The sequence below is a fragment of the Ascaphus truei genome, assembly GCF_040206685.1.
Source record: "Ascaphus truei isolate aAscTru1 chromosome 3 unlocalized genomic scaffold, aAscTru1.hap1 SUPER_3_unloc_8, whole genome shotgun sequence".
NCBI classification, from domain to species: Eukaryota; Metazoa; Chordata; class Amphibia; order Anura; family Ascaphidae; genus Ascaphus; species Ascaphus truei.
In genome coordinates, this window is record NW_027453831.1 from 184,554 (window position 1) to 202,636 (window position 18,083).

The 18,083-nt window shown below is 65.9% G+C and overlaps 1 protein-coding gene across 2 annotated transcripts in view; it reads right to left on the minus strand.

Annotated features, from left to right (window-relative positions):
• Positions 1-17,638, minus strand: part of LOC142473356 (uncharacterized) — a 35,930-nt gene extending 18,292 nt beyond the window's left edge. Inside the window, exons 1-2 of one of the 2 annotated variants that reach the window (XM_075580590.1) lie at positions 17,497-17,638; positions 15,763-15,814 (exon numbers count right to left, since the gene is read on the minus strand). In XM_075580590.1, coding sequence (XP_075436705.1) covers positions 15,763-15,814; positions 17,497-17,535 — 91 coding nt within the window. In that variant the 5' untranslated portion in view covers positions 17,536-17,638. Of the gene's footprint in view, positions 1-15,762; positions 15,815-17,459 lie in introns of both variants that reach the window. The other variant, XM_075580591.1, reaches the window with a different exon arrangement.
• Positions 17,639-18,083: the final 445 nt, after the last annotated feature.

The window sequence follows — 18,083 nt, forward strand, 5'->3', positions numbered from 1 at the left end:
TCCCAGCCCTGGCACAGAGAGAGAGGCAGCGTCACTCCCAGCCCGGGGACAGAGAGAGAGGCAGCGTCACTCCCAGCCCGGGCACAGAGAGAGAGGCAGCGTCACTCCCAGCCCGGGCACAGAGAGAGAGGCAGCGTCACTCCCAGCCCAGGCACAGAGAGAGAGGCAGCGTCACTCCCAGCCCGGGGACAGAGAGAGGCAGTGACACTCCTACCCTGGGGACAGAGAGAGAGGCAACGTCACTCCCAGCCTGGGGACAGAGAGAGAGGCAGCGTCACTCCCAGCCCGGGCACAGAGAGAGGCAGCGTCACTCCCAGCCCGGGCACAGAGAGAGGCAGCGTCACTCCCAGCCCGGGGACAGAGAGAGAGGCAGCGTCACTCCCAGCCCGGGCACAGAGAGAGAGGCAGCGTCACTCCCAGCCCGGGCACAGAGAGAGAGGCAGCGTCACTCCCAGCCCGGGCACAGAGAGAGGCAGCGTCACTCCCAGCCCGGGGACAGAGAGAGAGGCAGCGTCACTCCCAGCCCGGGCACAGAGAGAGGCAGCGTCACTCCCAGCCCGGGGACAGAGAGAGACAGCGTCACTCCCAGCCCGGGGACAGAGAGAGGCAGCGTCACTCCCAGCCCGGGCACAGAGAGAGGCAGCGTCACTCCCAGCCCGGGGACAGAGAGAGACAGCGTCACTCCCAGCCCTGGCACAGAGAGAGAGGCAGCGTCACTCCCAGCCCGGGGACAGAGAGAGAGGCAGCGTCACTCCCAGCCCGGGCACAGAGAGAGAGGCAGCGTCACTCCCAGCCCGGGCACAGAGAGAGAGGCAGCGTCACTCCCAGCCCAGGCACAGAGAGAGAGGCAGCGTCACTCCCAGCCCGGGGACAGAGAGAGGCAGTGACACTCCTAGCCTGGGGACAGAGAGAGAGGCAACGTCACTCCCAGCCTGGGGACAGAGAGAGAGGCAGCGTCACTCCCAGCCCGGGCACAGAGAGAGGCAGCGTCACTCCCAGCCCGGGGACAGAGAGAGGCAGCGTCACTCCCAGCCCGGGCACAGAGAGAGAGGCAGCGTCACTCCCAGCCCGGGGACAGAGAGAAGCAGCGTCACTCCCAACCCGGGGACAGAGAGAGAGGCAGCGTCACTCCCAACCCGGGGACAGAGAGAGAGGCAGCGTCACTCCCAACCCGGGGACAGAGAGAGGCAGCGTCACTCCCAGCCCGGGCACAGAGAGAGGCAGCGTCACTCCCAGCCCGGGGACAGAGAGAGAGGCAGCGTCACTCCCAGCCCGGGGACAGAGAGAGAGGCAGCGTCACTCCCAGCCCGGGGACAGAGAGAGAGGCAGCGTCACTCCCAGCCCGGGCACAGAGAGAGAGGCAGCGTCACTCCCAGCCCGGGCACAGAGAGAGGCAGCGTCACTCCCAGCCCGGGGACAGAGAGAGGCAGCGTCACTCCCAGCCTGGGCACAGAGAGAGGCAGCGTCACTCCCAGCCCGGGGACAGAGAGAGAGGCAGCGTCACTCCCAGCCCGGGCACAGAGAGAGAGGCAGCGTCACTCCTAGCCGGGGCACAGAGAGAGAGGCAGCGTCACTCCTAGCCGGGGCACAGAGAGAGAGGCAGCGTCACTCCCAGCCTGGGCACAGAGGGAGGCAGCGTCACTCCCAGCCCGGGCACAGAGGGAGGCAGCGTCACTCCCAGCCCGGGCACAAAGAGAGAGGCAGCGTCACTCCCAGCCCGGGGACAGAGAGAGGCAGCATCACTCCCAGCCCGGGGGTCGGAGAGAGGCAGCGTCACTCCCAGCCCGGGGACAGAGAGAGGCAGCGTCACTCCCAGCCCGGGGACAGAGAGAGGCAGCGTCACTCCCAGCCCGGGGACAGAGAGAGGCAGCGTCACTCCCAGCCCGGGGACAGAGAGAGGCAGCGTCACTCCCAGCCCGGGGACAGAGAGAGGCAGCGTTACTCCCAGCCCGGTGACAGAGAGAGGCAGCGTCACTCCCAGCCCGGGCACAGAGAGAGGCAGCGTCACTCCCAGCCCGGGGACAGAGAGAGGCAGCGTCACTCCCAGCCCGGGCACAGAGAGAGAGGCAGCGTCACTCCCAGCCCGGGCACAGAGAGAAGAAGCGTCACTCCCAACCCGGGGACAGAGAGAGAGGCAGCGTCACTCCCAACCCGGGGACAGAGAGAGGCAGCGTCACTCCCAGCCCGGGCACAGAGAGAGGCAGCGTCACTCCCAGCCCGGGGACAGAGAGAGAGGCAGCGTCACTCCCAGCCCGGGGACAGAGAGAGAGGCAGCGTCACTCCCAGCCCTGGGACAGAGAGAGAGGCAGCGTCACTCCCAGCCCGGGCACAGAGAGAGAGGCAGCGTCACTCCCAGCCCGGGCACAGAGAGAGGCAGCGTCACTCCCAGCCCGGGGACAGAGAGAGGCAGCGTCACTCCCAGCCTGGGCACAGAGAGAGGCAGCGTCACTCCCAGCCCGGGGACAGAGAGAGAGGCAGCGTCACTCCCAGCCCGGGCACAGAGAGAGAGGCAGCGTCACTCCTAGCCGGGGCACAGAGAGAGAGGCAGCGTCACTCCTAGCCGGGGCACAGAGAGAGAGGCAGCGTCACTCCCAGCCCGGGCACAGAGGGAGGCAGCGTCACTCCCAGCCCGGGCACAAAGAGAGAGGCAGCGTCACTCCCAGCCTGGGCACAGAGAGAGGCAGCGTCACTCCCAGCCCGGGGACAGAGAGAGAGGCAGCGTCACTCCCAGCCCGGGGACAGAGAGAGGCAGCGTCACTCCCAGCCCGGGGACAGAGAGAGGCAGCGTTACTCCCAGCCCGGTGACAGAGAGAGGCAGCGTCACTCCCAGCCCGGGGACAGAGAGAGGCAGCGTCACTCCCAGCCCGGGGACAGAGAGAGGCAGCGTCACTCCCAGCCCGGGGACAGAGAGAGAGGCAGCGTCACTCCCAGCCCGGGCACAGAGAGAGAGGCAGCGTCACTCCCAGCCCGGGGACAGAGAGAGGCAGCGTCACTCCCAGCCCAGGCACAGAGAGAGGCAGTGACACTCCCAGCCTGGGGACAGAGAGAGAGGCAACGTCACTCCCAGCCTGGGGACAGAGAGAGAGGCAGCTTCACTCCCAGCCCGGGCACAGAGAGAGGCAGCGTCACTCCCAGCCCGGGGACAGAGAGAGGCAGCGTCACTCCCAGCCCGGGCACAGAGAGAGAGGCAGCGTCACTCCCAGCCCGGGGACAGAGAGAAGCAGCGTCACTCCCAACCCGGGGACAGAGAGAGAGGCAGCGTCACTCCCAACCCGGGGACAGAGAGAGAGGCAGCGTCACTCCCAACCCGGGGACAGAGAGAGGCAGCGTCACTCCCAGCCCGGGCACAGAGAGAGGCAGCGTCACTCCCAGCCCGGGGACAGAGAGAGAGGCAGCGTCACTCCCAGCCCGGGGACAGAGAGAGAGGCAGCGTCACTCCCAGCCCGGGGACAGAGAGAGAGGCAGCGTCACTCCCAGCCCGGGCACAGAGAGAGAGGCAGCGTCACTCCTAGCCGGGGCACAGAGAGAGAGGCAGCGTCACTCCCAGCCCGGGCACAGAGGGAGGCAGCGTCACTCCCAGCCCGGGCACAAAGAGAGAGGCAGCGTCACTCCCAGCCCGGGGACAGAGAGAGGCAGCGTCACTCCCAGCCCGGGGACAGAGAGAGGCAGCGTCACTCCCAGCCCGGGCACAGAGAGAGGCAGCGTCACTCCCAGCCCGAGGACAGAGAGAGGCAGCGTCACTCCCAGCCCGGGCACAGAGAGAGGCAGCGTTACTCCCAGCCCGGTGACAGAGAGAGGCAGCGTCACTCCCAGCCCGGGGACAGAGAGAGGCAGCGTCACTCCCAGCCCGGGGACAGAGAGAGGCAGCGTCACTCCCAGCCCGGGGACAGAGAGAGGCAGCGTCACTCCCAGCCCGGGGACAGAGAGAGGCAGCGTCACTCCCAGCCCGGGCACAGAGAGAGGCAGCGTCACTCCCAGCCCGGGCACAGAGAGAGGCAGCGTCACTCCCAGCCCGGGCACAGAGAGAGAGGCAGCGTCACTCCCAGCCCGGGCACAGAGAGAGAGGCAGCGTCACTCCCAGCCCGGGCACAGAGAGAGATGCAGCGTCTATCCCAGCCCGGGGACAGAGAGAGGCAGCGTCACTCCCAGCCCGGGCACAGAGAGAGGCAGCGTCACTCCCAGCCCGGGCACAGAGAGAGAGGCAGCGTCACTCCCAGCCCGGGCACAGAGAGAGAGGCAGCGTCACTCCCAGCCCGGGCACAGAGAGAGAGGCAGCGTCACTCCCAGCCCGGGGACAGAGAGAGGCAGCGTTACTCCCAGCCGGTGACAGAGAGAGGCAGCGTCACTCCCAGCCCGGGGACAGAGAGAGGCAGCGTCACTCCCAGCCCGGGGACAGAGAGAGGCAGCGTCACTCCCAGCCCGGGGACAGAGAGAGGCAGCGTCACTCCCAGCCCGGGGACAGAGAGAGGCAGCGTCACTCCCAGCCCGGGGACAGAGAGAGGCAGCGTTACTCCCAGCCCGGTGACAGAGAGAGGCAGCGTCACTCCCAGCCCGGGCACAGAGAGAGGCAGCGTCACTCCCAGCCCGGGCACAGAGAGAGAGGCAGCGTCACTCCCAGCCCGGGCACAGAGAGAAGCAGCGTCACTCCCAACCCGGGGACAGAGAGAGAGGCAGCGTCACTCCCAACCCGGGGACAGAGAGAGGCAGCGTCACTCCCAGCCCGGGCACAGAGAGAGGCAGCGTCACTCCCAGCCCGGGGACAGAGAGAGAGGCAGCGTCACTCCCAGCCCGGGGACAGAGAGAGAGGCAGCGTCACTCCCAGCCCGGGGACAGAGAGAGAGGCAGCGTCACTCCCAGCCCGGGCACAGAGAGAGAGGCAGCGTCACTCCCAGCCCGGGCACAGAGAGAGGCAGCGTCACTCCCAGCCCGGGGACAGAGAGAGGCAGCGTCACTCCCAGCCTGGGCACAGAGAGAGGCAGCGTCACTCCCAGCCCGGGGACAGAGAGAGAGGCAGCGTCACTCCCAGCCCGGGCACAGAGAGAGAGGCAGCGTCACTCCTAGCCGGGGCACAGAGAGAGAGGCAGCGTCACTCCTAGCCGGGGCACAGAGAGAGAGGCAGCGTCACTCCCAGCCCGGGCACAGAGGGAGGCAGCGTCACTCCCAGCCCGGGCACAAAGAGAGAGGCAGCGTCACTCCCAGCCCGGGGACAGAGAGAGGCAGCGTCACTCCCAGCCCGGGGACAGAGAGAGGCAGCGTCACTCCCAGCCCGGGGACAGAGAGAGGCAGCGTTACTCCCAGCCCGGTGACAGAGAGAGGCAGCGTCACTCCCAGCCCGGGCACAGAGAGAGGCAGCGTCACTCCCAGCCCGGGCACAGAGAGAGAGGCAGCGTCACTCCCAGCCCGGGCACAGAGAGAGAGGCAGCGTCACTCCCAGCCCGGGCACAGAGAGAGATGCAGCGTCTATCCCAGCCCGGGGACAGAGAGAGGCAGCGTCACTCCCAGCCCGGGCACAGAGAGAGGCAGCGTCACTGCCAGCCCGGGGACAGAAAGAGAGGCAGTGACACTCCCAACCCGGGCACAGAGAGAGAGGCTGCGTCACTCCCAGCCCGGGGACAGAGAGAGAGGCAGCGTCACTCCCAGCCCGGGCACAGAGAGAGAGGCAGCGTTACTCCCAGCCCGGGGAAAGAGAGAGAGGCAGCGTCACTCCCAGCCCGGGCACAGAGAGAGAGGCAGCGTCACTCCCAGCCCGGGCACAGAGAGAGAGGCAGCGTCACTCCCAGCCCTGGGGACAGAGAGGCAGCGTCACTCCCAGCCCGGGGACATAGAGAGAGGTAGCGTCACTCCCAGCCCGGGCACAGAGAGAGAGGCAGCGTCACTCCCAGCCCGGGGACATAGAGAGAGGCAGCGTCACTCCCAGCCCGGGCACAGAGAGAGAGGCAGCGTCACTCCCAGTCCGGGGACAGAGAGAGGCAGCGTCACTCCCAGCCCGGGGACAGAGAGAGGCAGCGTCACTCCCAGCCCGGGGACAGAGAGAGGCAGCGTCACTCCCAGCCCGGGGACAGAGAGAGGCAGCGTCACTCCCAGCCCGGGGACAGAGAGAGGCAGCGTCACTCCCAGCCCGGGGACAGAGAGAGGCAGCGTTACTCCCAGCCCGGTGACAGAGAGAGGCAGCGTCACTCCCAGCCCGGGCACAGAGAGAGGCAGCGTCACTCCCAGCCCGGGCACAGAGAGAGAGGCAGCGTCACTCCCAGCCCGGGCACAGAGAGAAGCAGCGTCACTCCCAACCCGGGGACAGAGAGAGAGGCAGCGTCACTCCCAACCCGGGGACAGAGAGAGGCAGCGTCACTCCCAGCCCGGGCACAGAGAGAGGCAGCGTCACTCCCAGCCCGGGGACAGAGAGAGAGGCAGCGTCACTCCCAGCCCGGGGACAGAGAGAGAGGCAGCGTCACTCCCAGCCCGGGGACAGAGAGAGAGGCAGCGTCACTCCCAGCCCGGGGACAGAGAGAGGCAGCGTCACTCCCAGCCTGGGCACAGAGAGAGGCAGCGTCACTCCCAGCCCGGGGACAGAGAGAGAGGCAGCGTCACTCCCAGCCCGGGCACAGAGAGAGAGGCAGCGTCACTCCTAGCCGGGGCACAGAGAGAGAGGCAGCGTCACTCCTAGCCGGGGCACAGAGAGAGAGGCAGCGTCACTCCCAGCCCGGGCACAGAGGGAGGCAGCGTCACTCCCAGCCCGGGCACAAAGAGAGAGGCAGCGTCACTCCCAGCCCGGGGACAGAGAGAGGCAGCGTCACTCCCAGCCCGGGGACAGAGAGAGGCAGCGTCACTCCCAGCCCGGGGACAGAGAGAGGCAGCGTTACTCCCAGCCCGGTGACAGAGAGAGGCAGCGTCACTCCCAGCCCGGGGACAGAGAGAGGCAGCGTCACTCCCAGCCCGGGGACAGAGAGAGGCAGCGTCACTCCCAGCCCGGGCACAGAGAGAGGCAGCGTCACTCCCAGCCCGGGCACAGAGAGAGAGGCAGCGTCACTCCCAGCCCGGGCACAGAGAGAGAGGCAGCGTCACTCCCAGCCCGGGCACAGAGAGAGATGCAGCGTCTATCCCAGCCCGGGGACAGAGAGAGGCAGCGTCACTCCCAGCCCGGGCACAGAGAGAGGCAGCGTCACTGCCAGCCCGGGGACAGAAAGAGAGGCAGTGACACTCCCAACCCGGGCACAGAGAGAGAGGCTGCGTCACTCCCAGCCCGGGGACAGAGAGAGAGGCAGCGTCACTCCCAGCCCGGGCACAGAGAGAGAGGCAGCGTCACTCCCAGCCCGGGGAAAGAGAGAGAGGCAGCGTCACTCCCAGCCCGGGCACAGAGAGAGAGGCAGCGTCACTCCCAGCCCGGGCACAGAGAGAGAGGCAGCGTCACTCCCAGCCCTGGGGACAGAGAGGCAGCGTCACTCCCAGCCCGGGGACATAGAGAGAGGCAGCGTCACTCCCAGCCCGGGCACAGAGAGAGAGGCAGCGTCACTCCCAGCCCGGGGACATAGAGAGAGGCAGCGTCACTCCCAGCCCGGGCACAGAGAGAGAGGCAGCGTCACTCCCAGTCCGGGGACAGAGAGAGGCAGCGTCACTCCCAGCCCGGGGACAGAGAGAGGAAGCGTCACTCCCAGCCCGGGGACAGAGAGAGGCAGCGTCACTCCCAACCCAGGCACAGAGAGAGAGGCAGCGTCACTCCCAGCCCGGGCACAGAGAGAGAGGCAGCGTCACTCCCAGCCCGGGCACAGAGAGAGAGGCAGCGTCACTCCCAGCCCGGGGACAGAGAGAGGAAGCGTCACTCCCAGCCCGGGGACAGAGAGAGGCAGCGTCACTCCTAGCCCGGGCACAGAGAGAGAGGCAGCGTCACTCCCAACCCGGGCACAGAGAGAGAGGCAGCGTCACTCCCAGCCCGGGCACAGAGAGAGAGGCAGCGTCACTCCCAGCCCGGGCACAGAGAGAGAGGCAGCGTCACTCCCAGCCCGGGCACAGAGAGAGGCAGCGTCACTCCCAGCCCGGGGACAGAGAGAGAGGCAGCGTCACTCCCAGCCCGGGCACAGAGAGAGGCAGCGTCACTCCCAGCCCGGGGACAGAGAGAGACAGCGTCACTCCCAGCCCGGGGACAGAGAGAGGCAGCGTCACTCCCAGCCCGGGCACAGAGAGAGGGTGCGTCACTCCCAGCCCGGGGACAGAGAGAGACAGCGTCACTCCCAGCCCTGGCACAGAGAGAGAGGCAGCGTCACTCCCAGCCCGGGGACAGAGAGAGAGGCAGCGTCACTCCCAGCCCGGGCACAGAGAGAGAGGCAGCGTCACTCCCAGCCCGGGCACAGAGAGAGAGGCAGCGTCACTCCCAGCCCAGGCACAGAGAGAGAGGCAGCGTCACTCCCAGCCCGGGGACAGAGAGAGGCAGTGACACTCCTAGCCTGGGGACAGAGAGAGAGGCAACGTCACTCCCAGCCTGGGGACAGAGAGAGAGGCAGCGTCACTCCCAGCCCGGGCACAGAGAGAGGCAGCGTCACTCCCAGCCCGGGCACAGAGAGAGGCAGCGTCACTCCCAGCCCGGGGACAGAGAGAGAGGCAGCGTCACTCCCAGCCCGGGCACAGAGAGAGAGGCAGCGTCACTCCCAGCCCGGGCACAGAGAGAGAGGCAGCGTCACTCCCAGCCCGGGCACAGAGAGAGAGGCAGCGTCACTCCCAGCCCGGGCACAGAGAGAGGCAGCGTCACTCCCAGCCCGGGGACAGAGAGAGAGGCAGCGTCACTCCCAGCCCGGGCACAGAGAGAGGCAGCGTCACTCCCAGCCCGGGGACAGAGAGAGACAGCGTCACTCCCAGCCCGGGGACAGAGAGAGGCAGCGTCACTCCCAGCCCGGGCACAGAGAGAGGCAGCGTCACTCCCAGCCCGGGGACAGAGAGAGACAGCGTCACTCCCAGCCCTGGCACAGAGAGAGAGGCAGCGTCACTCCCAGCCCGGGGACAGAGAGAGAGGCAGCGTCACTCCCAGCCCGGGCACAGAGAGAGAGGCAGCGTCACTCCCAGCCCGGGCACAGAGAGAGAGGCAGCGTCACTCCCAGCCCAGGCACAGAGAGAGAGGCAGCGTCACTCCCAGCCCGGGGACAGAGAGAGGCAGTGACACTCCTAGCCTGGGGACAGAGAGAGAGGCAACGTCACTCCCAGCCTGGGGACAGAGAGAGAGGCAGCGTCACTCCCAGCCCGGGCACAGAGAGAGGCAGCGTCACTCCCAGCCCGGGCACAGAGAGAGGCAGCGTCACTCCCAGCCCGGGGACAGAGAGAGGCAGCGTCACTCCCAGCCCGGGCACAGAGAGAGAGGCAGCGTCACTCCCAGCCCGGGGACAGAGAGAAGCAGCGTCACTCCCAACCCGGGGACAGAGAGAGAGGCAGCGTCACTCCCAACCCGGGGACAGAGAGAGAGGCAGCGTCACTCCCAACCCGGGGACAGAGAGAGGCAGCGTCACTCCCAGCCCGGGCACAGAGAGAGGCAGCGTCACTCCCAGCCCGGGGACAGAGAGAGAGGCAGCGTCACTCCCAGCCCGGGGACAGAGAGAGAGGCAGCGTCACTCCCAGCCCGGGGACAGAGAGAGAGGCAGCGTCACTCCCAGCCCGGGCACAGAGAGAGAGGCAGCGTCACTCCCAGCCCGGGCACAGAGAGAGGCAGCGTCACTCCCAGCCCGGGGACAGAGAGAGGCAGCGTCACTCCCAGCCTGGGCACAAAGAGAGGCAGCGTCACTCCCAGCCCGGGGACAGAGAGAGAGGCAGCGTCACTCCCAGCCCGGGCACAGAGAGAGAGGCAGCGTCACTCCTAGCCGGGGCACAGAGAGAGAGGCAGCGTCACTCCTAGCCGGGGCACAGAGAGAGAGGCAGCGTCACTCCCAGCCCGGGCACAGAGGGAGGCAGCGTCACTCCCAGCCCGGGCACAAAGAGAGAGGCAGCGTCACTCCCAGCCCGGGGACAGAGAGAGGCAGCGTCACTCCCAGCCCGGGGGTCGGAGAGAGGCAGCGTCACTCCCAGCCCGGGGACAGAGAGAGGCAGCGTTACTCCCAGCCCGGTGACAGAGAGAGGCAGCGTTACTCCCAGCCCGGGGACAGAGAGAGGCAGCGTCACTCCCAGCCCGGGGACAGAGAGAGGCAGCGTCACTCCCAGCCCGGGGACAGAGAGAGGCAGCGTCACTCCCAGCCCGGGGACAGAGAGAGGCAGCGTTACTCCCAGCCCGGTGACAGAGAGAGGCAGCGTCACTCCCAGCCCGGGCACAGAGAGAGAGGCAGCGTCACTCCCAGCCCGGGCACAGAGAGAGAGGCAGCGTCACTCCCAGCCCGGGCACAGAGAGAAGAAGCGTCACTCCCAACCCGGGGACAGAGAGAGAGGCAGCGTCACTCCCAACCCGGGGACAGAGAGAGGCAGCGTCACTCCCAGCCCGGGGACAGAGAGAGAGGCAGCGTCACTCCCAGCCCGGGGACAGAGAGAGGCAGCGTCACTCCCAGCCCGGGGACAGAGAGAGAGGCAGCGTCACTCCCAGCCCGGGGACAGAGAGAGAGGCAGCGTCACTCCCAGCCCGGGGACAGAGAGAGAGGCAGCGTCACTCCCAGCCCGGGCACAGAGAGAGAGGCAGCGTCACTCCCAGCCCGGGCACAGAGAGAGGCAGCGTCACTCCCAGCCCGGGGACAGAGAGAGGCAGCGTCACTCCCAGCCTGGGCACAGAGAGAGGCAGCGTCACTCCTAGCCGTGGCACAGAGAGAGAGGCAGCGTCACTCCCAACCCGGGGACAGAGAGAGGCAGCGTCACTCCCAGCCCGGGCACAGAGAGAGGCAGCGTCACTCCCAGCCCGGGGACAGAGAGAGAGAGGCAGCGTCACTCCCAGCCCTGGGGACAGAGAGAGAGGCAGCGTCACTCCCAGCCCGGGGACAGAGAGAGAGGCAGCGTCACTCCCAGCCCGGGGACAGAGAGAGGCAGCGTCACTCCCAGCCTGGGCACAGAGAGAGAGGCAGCGTCACTCCCAGCCCGGGGACAGAGAGAGAGGCAGCGTCACTCCCAGCCCGGGCACAGAGAGAGAGGCAGCGTCACTCCTAGCCGGGGCACAGAGAGAGAGGCAGCGTCACTCCCAGCCCGGGGACAGAGAGAGAGGCAGCGTCACTCCCAGCCCGGGCACAAAGAGAGAGGCAGCGTCACTCCCAGCCTGGGCACAGAGAGAGGCAGCGTCACTCCCAGCCCGGGGACAGAGAGAGACAGCGTCACTCCCAGCCCGGGGACAGAGAGAGGCAGCGTTACTCCCAGCCCGGTGACAGAGAGAGGCAGCGTCACTCCCAGCCCGGGGACAGAGAGAGGCAGCGTCACTCCCAGCCCGGGGACAGAGAGAGGCAGCGTCACTCCCAGCCCGGGGACAGAGAGAGGCAGCGTCACTCCCAGCCCGGGCACAGAGAGAGGCAGCGTCACTCCCAGCCCGGGCACAGAGAGAGAGGCAGCGTCACTCCCAGCCCGGGCACAGAGAGAGAGGCAGCGTCACTCCCAGCCCGGGCACAGAGAGAGATGCAGCGTCTATCCCAGCCCGGGGACAGAGAGAGGCAGCGTCACTCCCAGCCCGGGGACAGAAAGAGAGGCAGTGACACTCCCAACCCGGGCACAGAGAGAGAGGCTGCGTCACTCCCAGCCCGGGGACAGAGAGAGAGGCAGCGCCACTCCCAGCCCGGGCACAGAGAGAGAGGCAGCGTCACTCCCAGCCCGGGGAAAGAGAGAGAGGCAGCGTCACTCCCAGCCCGGGCACAGAGAGAGAGGCAGCGTCACTCCCAGCCCGGGCACAGAGAGAGAGGCAGCGTCACTCCCAGCCCTGGGGACAGAGAGGCAGCGTCACTCCCAGCCCGGGGACATAGAGAGAGGCAGCGTCACTCCCAGCCCGGGCACAGAGAGAGAGGCAGCGTCACTCCCAGCCCGGGGACATAGAGAGAGGCAGCGTCACTCCCAGCCCGGGCACAGAGAGAGAGGCAGCGTCACTCCCAGTCCGGGGACAGAGAGAGGCAGCGTCACTCCCAGCCCGGGGACAGAGAGAGAGGCAGCGTCACTCCCAGCCCGGGCACAGAGAGAGAGGCAGCGTCACTCCCAGCCCGGGCACAGAGAGAGAGGTAGCGTCACTCCCAGTCCGGGGACAGAGAGAGGCAGCGTCACTCCCAGCCCGGGGACAGAGAGAGGCAGCGTCACTCCCAGCCCGGGGACAGAGAGAGGAAGCGTCACTCCCAGCCCGGGCACAGAGAGAGAGGCAGCGTCACTCCCAACCCAGGCACAGAGAGAGAGGCAGCGTCACTCCCAGCCCGGGCACAGAGAGAGAGGCAGCGTCACTCCCAGCCCGGGGACAGAGAGAGAGGCAGCGTCACTCCCAGCCCGGGCACAGAGAGAGAGGCAGCGTCACTCCCAGCCCGGGGACAGAGAGAGGCAGTGACACTCCCAGCCTGGGGACAGAGAGAGAGGCAGCGTCACTCCCAGCCCGGGCACAGAGAGAGAGGCAGCGTCACTCCCAGCCCGGGGACAGAGAGAGGCAGTGACACTCCCAGCCTGGGGACAGAGAGAGAGGCAGCGTCACTCCCAACCCGGGCACAGAGAGAGAGGCAGCGTCACTCCCAGCCCGGGCACAGAGAGAGAGGCAGCGTCACTCCCAGCCCGGGCACAGAGAGAGAGGCAGCGTCACTCCCAGCCCGGGCACAGAGAGAGGCAGCGTCACTCCCAGCCCGGGGACAGAGAGAGAGGCAGCGTCACTCCTAGCCCGGGGACAGAGAGAGAGGCAGCGTCACTCCCAGCCCGGGGACAGAGAGAGAGGCAGCGTCACTCCCAGCCCGGGGACAGAGAGAGAGGCAGCGTCACTCCCAGCCCGGGGACAGAGAAAGAGGCAGCGTCACTCCCAGCCCGGGCACAGAGAGAGGCAGCGTCACTCCCAGCCCAGGGACAGAGAGAGGCAGCGTCACTCCAAACCCGGGGACAGAGAGGCAGCGTCACTCCAAACCCGGGGACAGAGAGGCAGCGTCACTCCCAGCCCGGGCACAGAGAGAGGCAGCGTCACTCCCAGCCCGGGCACAGAGAGAGGCAGCGTCACTCCCAGCCCGGGCACAGAGAGAGGCAGCGTCACTCTCAGCCCGGGCACAGAGAGAGAGGTAGCGTCACTCCCAGCCCGGGGACAGAGAGAGGCAGCGTCACTCCCAACCCGGGGACAGAGAGAGAGGCAGTGTCACTCCCAGCCCGGGCACAGAGAGAGGCAGCGTCACTCCCAGCCCGGGCACAGAGAGAGAGGCAGCGTCACTCCCAGCCCGGGGACAGAGAGAGGCAGCGTCACTCCCAGCCCGGGCACAGAGAGAGGCAGCGTCACTCCCAGCCCGGGGACAGAGAGAGAGGCAGCGTCACTCCCAGCCCGGGCACAGAGAGAGGCAGCGTCACTCCAAACCCGGGGACAGAGAGAGGCAGCGTCACTCCAAACCCGGGGACAGAGAGAGAGGCATCGTCACTCCCAACCCGGGGACAGAGAGAGAGGCAGCGTCACTCCCAGCCCGGGCACAGAGAGAGGCAGCGTCACTCCCAGCCCGGGGACAGAGAGAGGCAGTGACACTCCCAGCCCGGGGACAGAGAGAGGCAGCGTCACTCTCAGCCCGGGCACAGAGAGGCAGCGTCACTCCCAGCCCGGGCACAGAGAGAGGCAGCGTCACTCCCAGCCCGGGCACAGAGAGAGAGGCAGCGTCACTCCCAGCCCGGGCACAGAGAGAGGCAGCGTCACTCCCAGCCCGGGCACAGAGAGAGGCAGTGACACTCCCAGCCCGGGCACAGAGAGAGAGGCAGCGTCACTCCCAGCCCGGGCACAGAGAGAGGCAGCGTCACTCCCAGCCCGGGGACAGAGAGAGAGGCAGCGTCACTCCCAGCCCGGGCACAGAGAGAGGCAGTGACACTCCCAGCCCGGGGACAGAGAGAGGCAGCGTCACTGTCAGCCCGGGCACAGAGAGAGGCAGCGTCACTCCCAGCCCGGGCACAGAGAGAGGCAGCGTCACTCCCAGCCCGGGCACAGAGAGAGAGGCAGCGTCACTCCCAGCCCGGGCACAGAGAGAGAGGCAGCGTCACTCCCAGCCCGGGCACAGAGAGAGATGCAGCATCTATCCCAGCCCGGGGACAGAGAGAGGCAGCGTCACTCCCAGCCCGGGCACAGAGAGAGGTAGCGTCACTGCCAGCCCGGGGACAGAAAGAGAGGCAGTGACACTCCCAACCCGGGCACAGAGAGAGAGGCTGCGTCACTCCCAGCCCGGGGACAGAGAGAGAGGCAGCGTCACTCCCAGCCCGGGCACAGAGAGAGAGGCAGCGTCACTCCCAGCCCGGGGAAAGAGAGAGAGGCAGCGTCACTCCCAGCCCGGGCACAGAGAGAGAGGCAGCGTCACTCCCAGCCCGGGCACAGAGAGAGAGGCAGCGTCACTCCCAGCCCGGGGACAGAGAGGCAGCGTCACTCCCAGCCCGGGGACATAGAGAGAGGCAGCGTCACTCCCAGCCCGGGCACAGAGAGAGAGGCAGCGTCACTCCCAGCCCGGGCACAGAGAGAGAGGCAGCGTCACTCCCAGCCCGGGCACAGAGAGAGAGGCAGCGTCACTCCCAGCCCGGGCACAGAGAGAGAGGCAGCGTCACTCCCAGCCCGGGGACAGAGAGAGAGGCAGCGTCACTCCCAGCCCGGGGACAGAGAGAGACAGCGTCACTCCCAGCCCGGGGACAGAGAGAGGCAGCGTCGCTCCCAGCCCGGGCACAGAGAGAGGCAGCGTCACTCCCAGCCCGGGGACAGAGAGAGACAGCGTCACTCCCAGCCCGGGGACAGAGAGAGAGGCAGCGTCACTCCCAGCCCGGGGACAGAGAAAGAGGCAGCGTCACTCCCAGCCCGGGCACAGAGAGAGGCAGCGTCACTCCCAGCCCAGGGACAGAGAGAGGCAGCGTCACTCCAAACCCGGGGACAGAGAGAGGCAGCGTCACTCCAAACCCGGGGACAGAGAGGCAGCGTCACTCCCAGCCCGGGCACAGAGAGAGGCAGCGTCACTCCCAGCCCGGGCACAGAGAGAGGCAGCGTCACTCCCAGCCCGGGCACAGAGAGAGGCAGCGTCACTCTCAGCCCGGGCACAGAGAGAGAGGTAGCGTCACTCCCAGCCCGGGGACAGAGAGAGGCAGCGTCACTCCCAACCCGGGGACAGAGAGAGAGGCAGTGTCACTCCCAGCCCGGGCACAGAGAGAGGCAGCGTCACTCCCAGCCCGGGCACAGAGAGAGAGGCAGCGTCACTCCCAGCCCGGGGACAGAGAGAGGCAGCGTCACTCCCAGCCCGGGCACAGAGAGAGGCAGCGTCACTCCCAGCCCGGGGACAGAGAGAGAGGCAGCGTCACTCCCAACCCGGGCACAGAGAGAGGCAGCGTCACTCCAAACCCGGGGACAGAGAGAGGCAGCGTCACTCCAAACCCGGGGACAGAGAGAGAGGCAGCGTCACTCCCAGCCCGGGGACAGAGAGAGGCAGTGACACTCCCAGCCCGGGCACAGAGAGAGGCAGCGTCACTCCCAGCCCGGGCACAGAGAGAGGCAGTGACACTCCCAGCCCGGGCACAGAGAGAGGCAGTGAGACTCCCAGCCCGGGGACAGAGAGAGGCAGTGACACTCCCAGCCCGGGCACAGTCACACACACACTGCCCTCTGATGCTTCCCGCAGGTCTCGCTGCATCATTCATTGGTATCGAATATCATGTCATCACCTCCACTCTCTGCTCGGACGATTCTGATTCTCATTGCCTCCAATCGCAAAACCTGCGAAGAGAGAGTGACATCATTACCGGCCCTGTGACATCCTATCTAACCCTGTGACATCCCATCTAAACCCGTGACATCATTACCGATCCTCTGACATCCTATCTAACCCAGTGACATCATTACGGGCCTGTGACATTACATCTAACCCTGTGACATCATTACCGGCTCTGTGACATTATATCTAAACCCGCGACATCAATACCGGCCCTTTAACATTACATCAAAACCCGTGACATCATTACCGGTCCTGTGACATCCCATCTAACCCTGTGACATCATTACCGGCTCTGTGACATCCCATCTAACCCTGTGACATCATTACCGGCTCTGTGACATCCCATCTAACCCTGTGACATCATTACCGGCTCTGTGACATCCCATCTAACCCTGTGACATCAATACCGGCTCTGTGACATCCCATCTAACCCTGTGACATCATTACCGGCTCTGTGACATCCCATCTAACCCTGTGACATCATTACCGGCTCTGTGACATCCCATCTAACCCTGTGACATCATTACCGGCTCTGTGACATGCCATCTAACCCTGTGACATCATTACCGGCCCTGTAACATTACATCAAAACCCGTGACATCATTACCGGCTCTGTGACATCCCATCTAACCCTGTGACATCATTACCGGCTCTGTGACATCCCATCTAACCCTGTGACATCATTACCGGCTCTGTGACATGCCATCTAACCCTGTGACATCATTACCGGCCCTGTAACATTACATCAAAACCCGTGACATCATTACCGGCTCTGTGACATCCCATCTAACCCTGTGACATCATTACCGGCTCTGTGACATGCCATCTAACCCTGTGACATCATTACAGGCTCTGTGACATCCCATCTAACCCTGTGACATCATTACCGGCTCTGTGACATCCCATCTAACCCTGTGACATCATTACAGGCTCTGTGACATCCCATCTAACCCTGTGACATCATTACCGGCTCTGTGACATCCCATCTAACCCTGTGACATCATTACCGGCTCTGTGACATCCCATCTAACCCTGTGACATCATTACCGGCTCTGTGACATCCCATCTAACCCTGTGACATCATTACCGGCTCTGTGACATGCCATCTAACCCTGTGACATCATTACCGGCTCTGTGACATCCCATCTAACCCTGTGACATCATTACCGGCTCTGTGACATCCCATCTAACCCTGTGACATCATTACCGGCTCTGTGACATCCCATCTAACCCTGTGACATCATTACCGGCTCTGTGACATTACATCTAAACCCGCGACATCAATACCGGCTCTGTGACATGCCATCTAACCCTGTGACATCATTACCGGCTCTGTGACATCCCATCTAACCCTGTGACATCATTACCGGCTCTGTGACATCCCATCTAACCCTGTGACATCATTACAGGCTCTGTGACATCCCATCTAACCCTGTGACATCATTACCGGCTCTGTGACATCCCATCTAACCCTGTGACATCATTACCGGCTCTGTGACATGCCATCTAACCCTGTGACATCATTACCGGCTCTGTGACATCCCATCTAACCCTGTGACATCATTACCGGCTCTGTGACATCCCATCTAACACTGTGACATCATTACCGGCTCTGTGACATCCCATCTAACCCTGTGACATCATTACCGGCCTTGTGACATCCCATCTAACCCTGTGACGTCACCTCCCGGCAGAGTGTCCTCGCGCCCCGCACCGCCGCCATGGTGACCCTGTAAGTTCTGGGGACGGGAAGAGTCACGTGACCTGGAGCTCCGCCCACGAGAAGGTCTCCTCCAATCAGGGACCGGGACGCAGCTCAGGAGACTGATTGGTCGCTGCAGCGGGAACTGAGTGATGACGCAATCAGTGCGCGACTCACACACAATGCTGCGGCTCTGCGGGGAACACGTGACCGTGTCCGGGGGGAGCGTCATCCTGCGGGGGGAGCGCACCGGGTACTGAGGGAAGGGGGGGGAGCACCGGGTACTGAGGGAAGGGGGGGAGCACCGGGTACTGAGGGAAGGGGGGGAGCACCGGGTACTGAGGGAAGGGGGGGAGCACCGGGTACTGAGGGAAAGGGGGGAGCACCGGGTACTGAGGGAAGGGGGGGAGCACCGGGTACTGAGGGAAAGGGGGGAGCACCGGGTACTGAGGGAAGGGGGGGAGCACCGGGTACTGAGGGAGAGGGAGGGGAGAGCACCGGGTACTGAGGGAAGGGGGGGAGCACCGGGTACTGAGGGAAGGGGAGGAGCACCGGGTACTGAGGGAAGG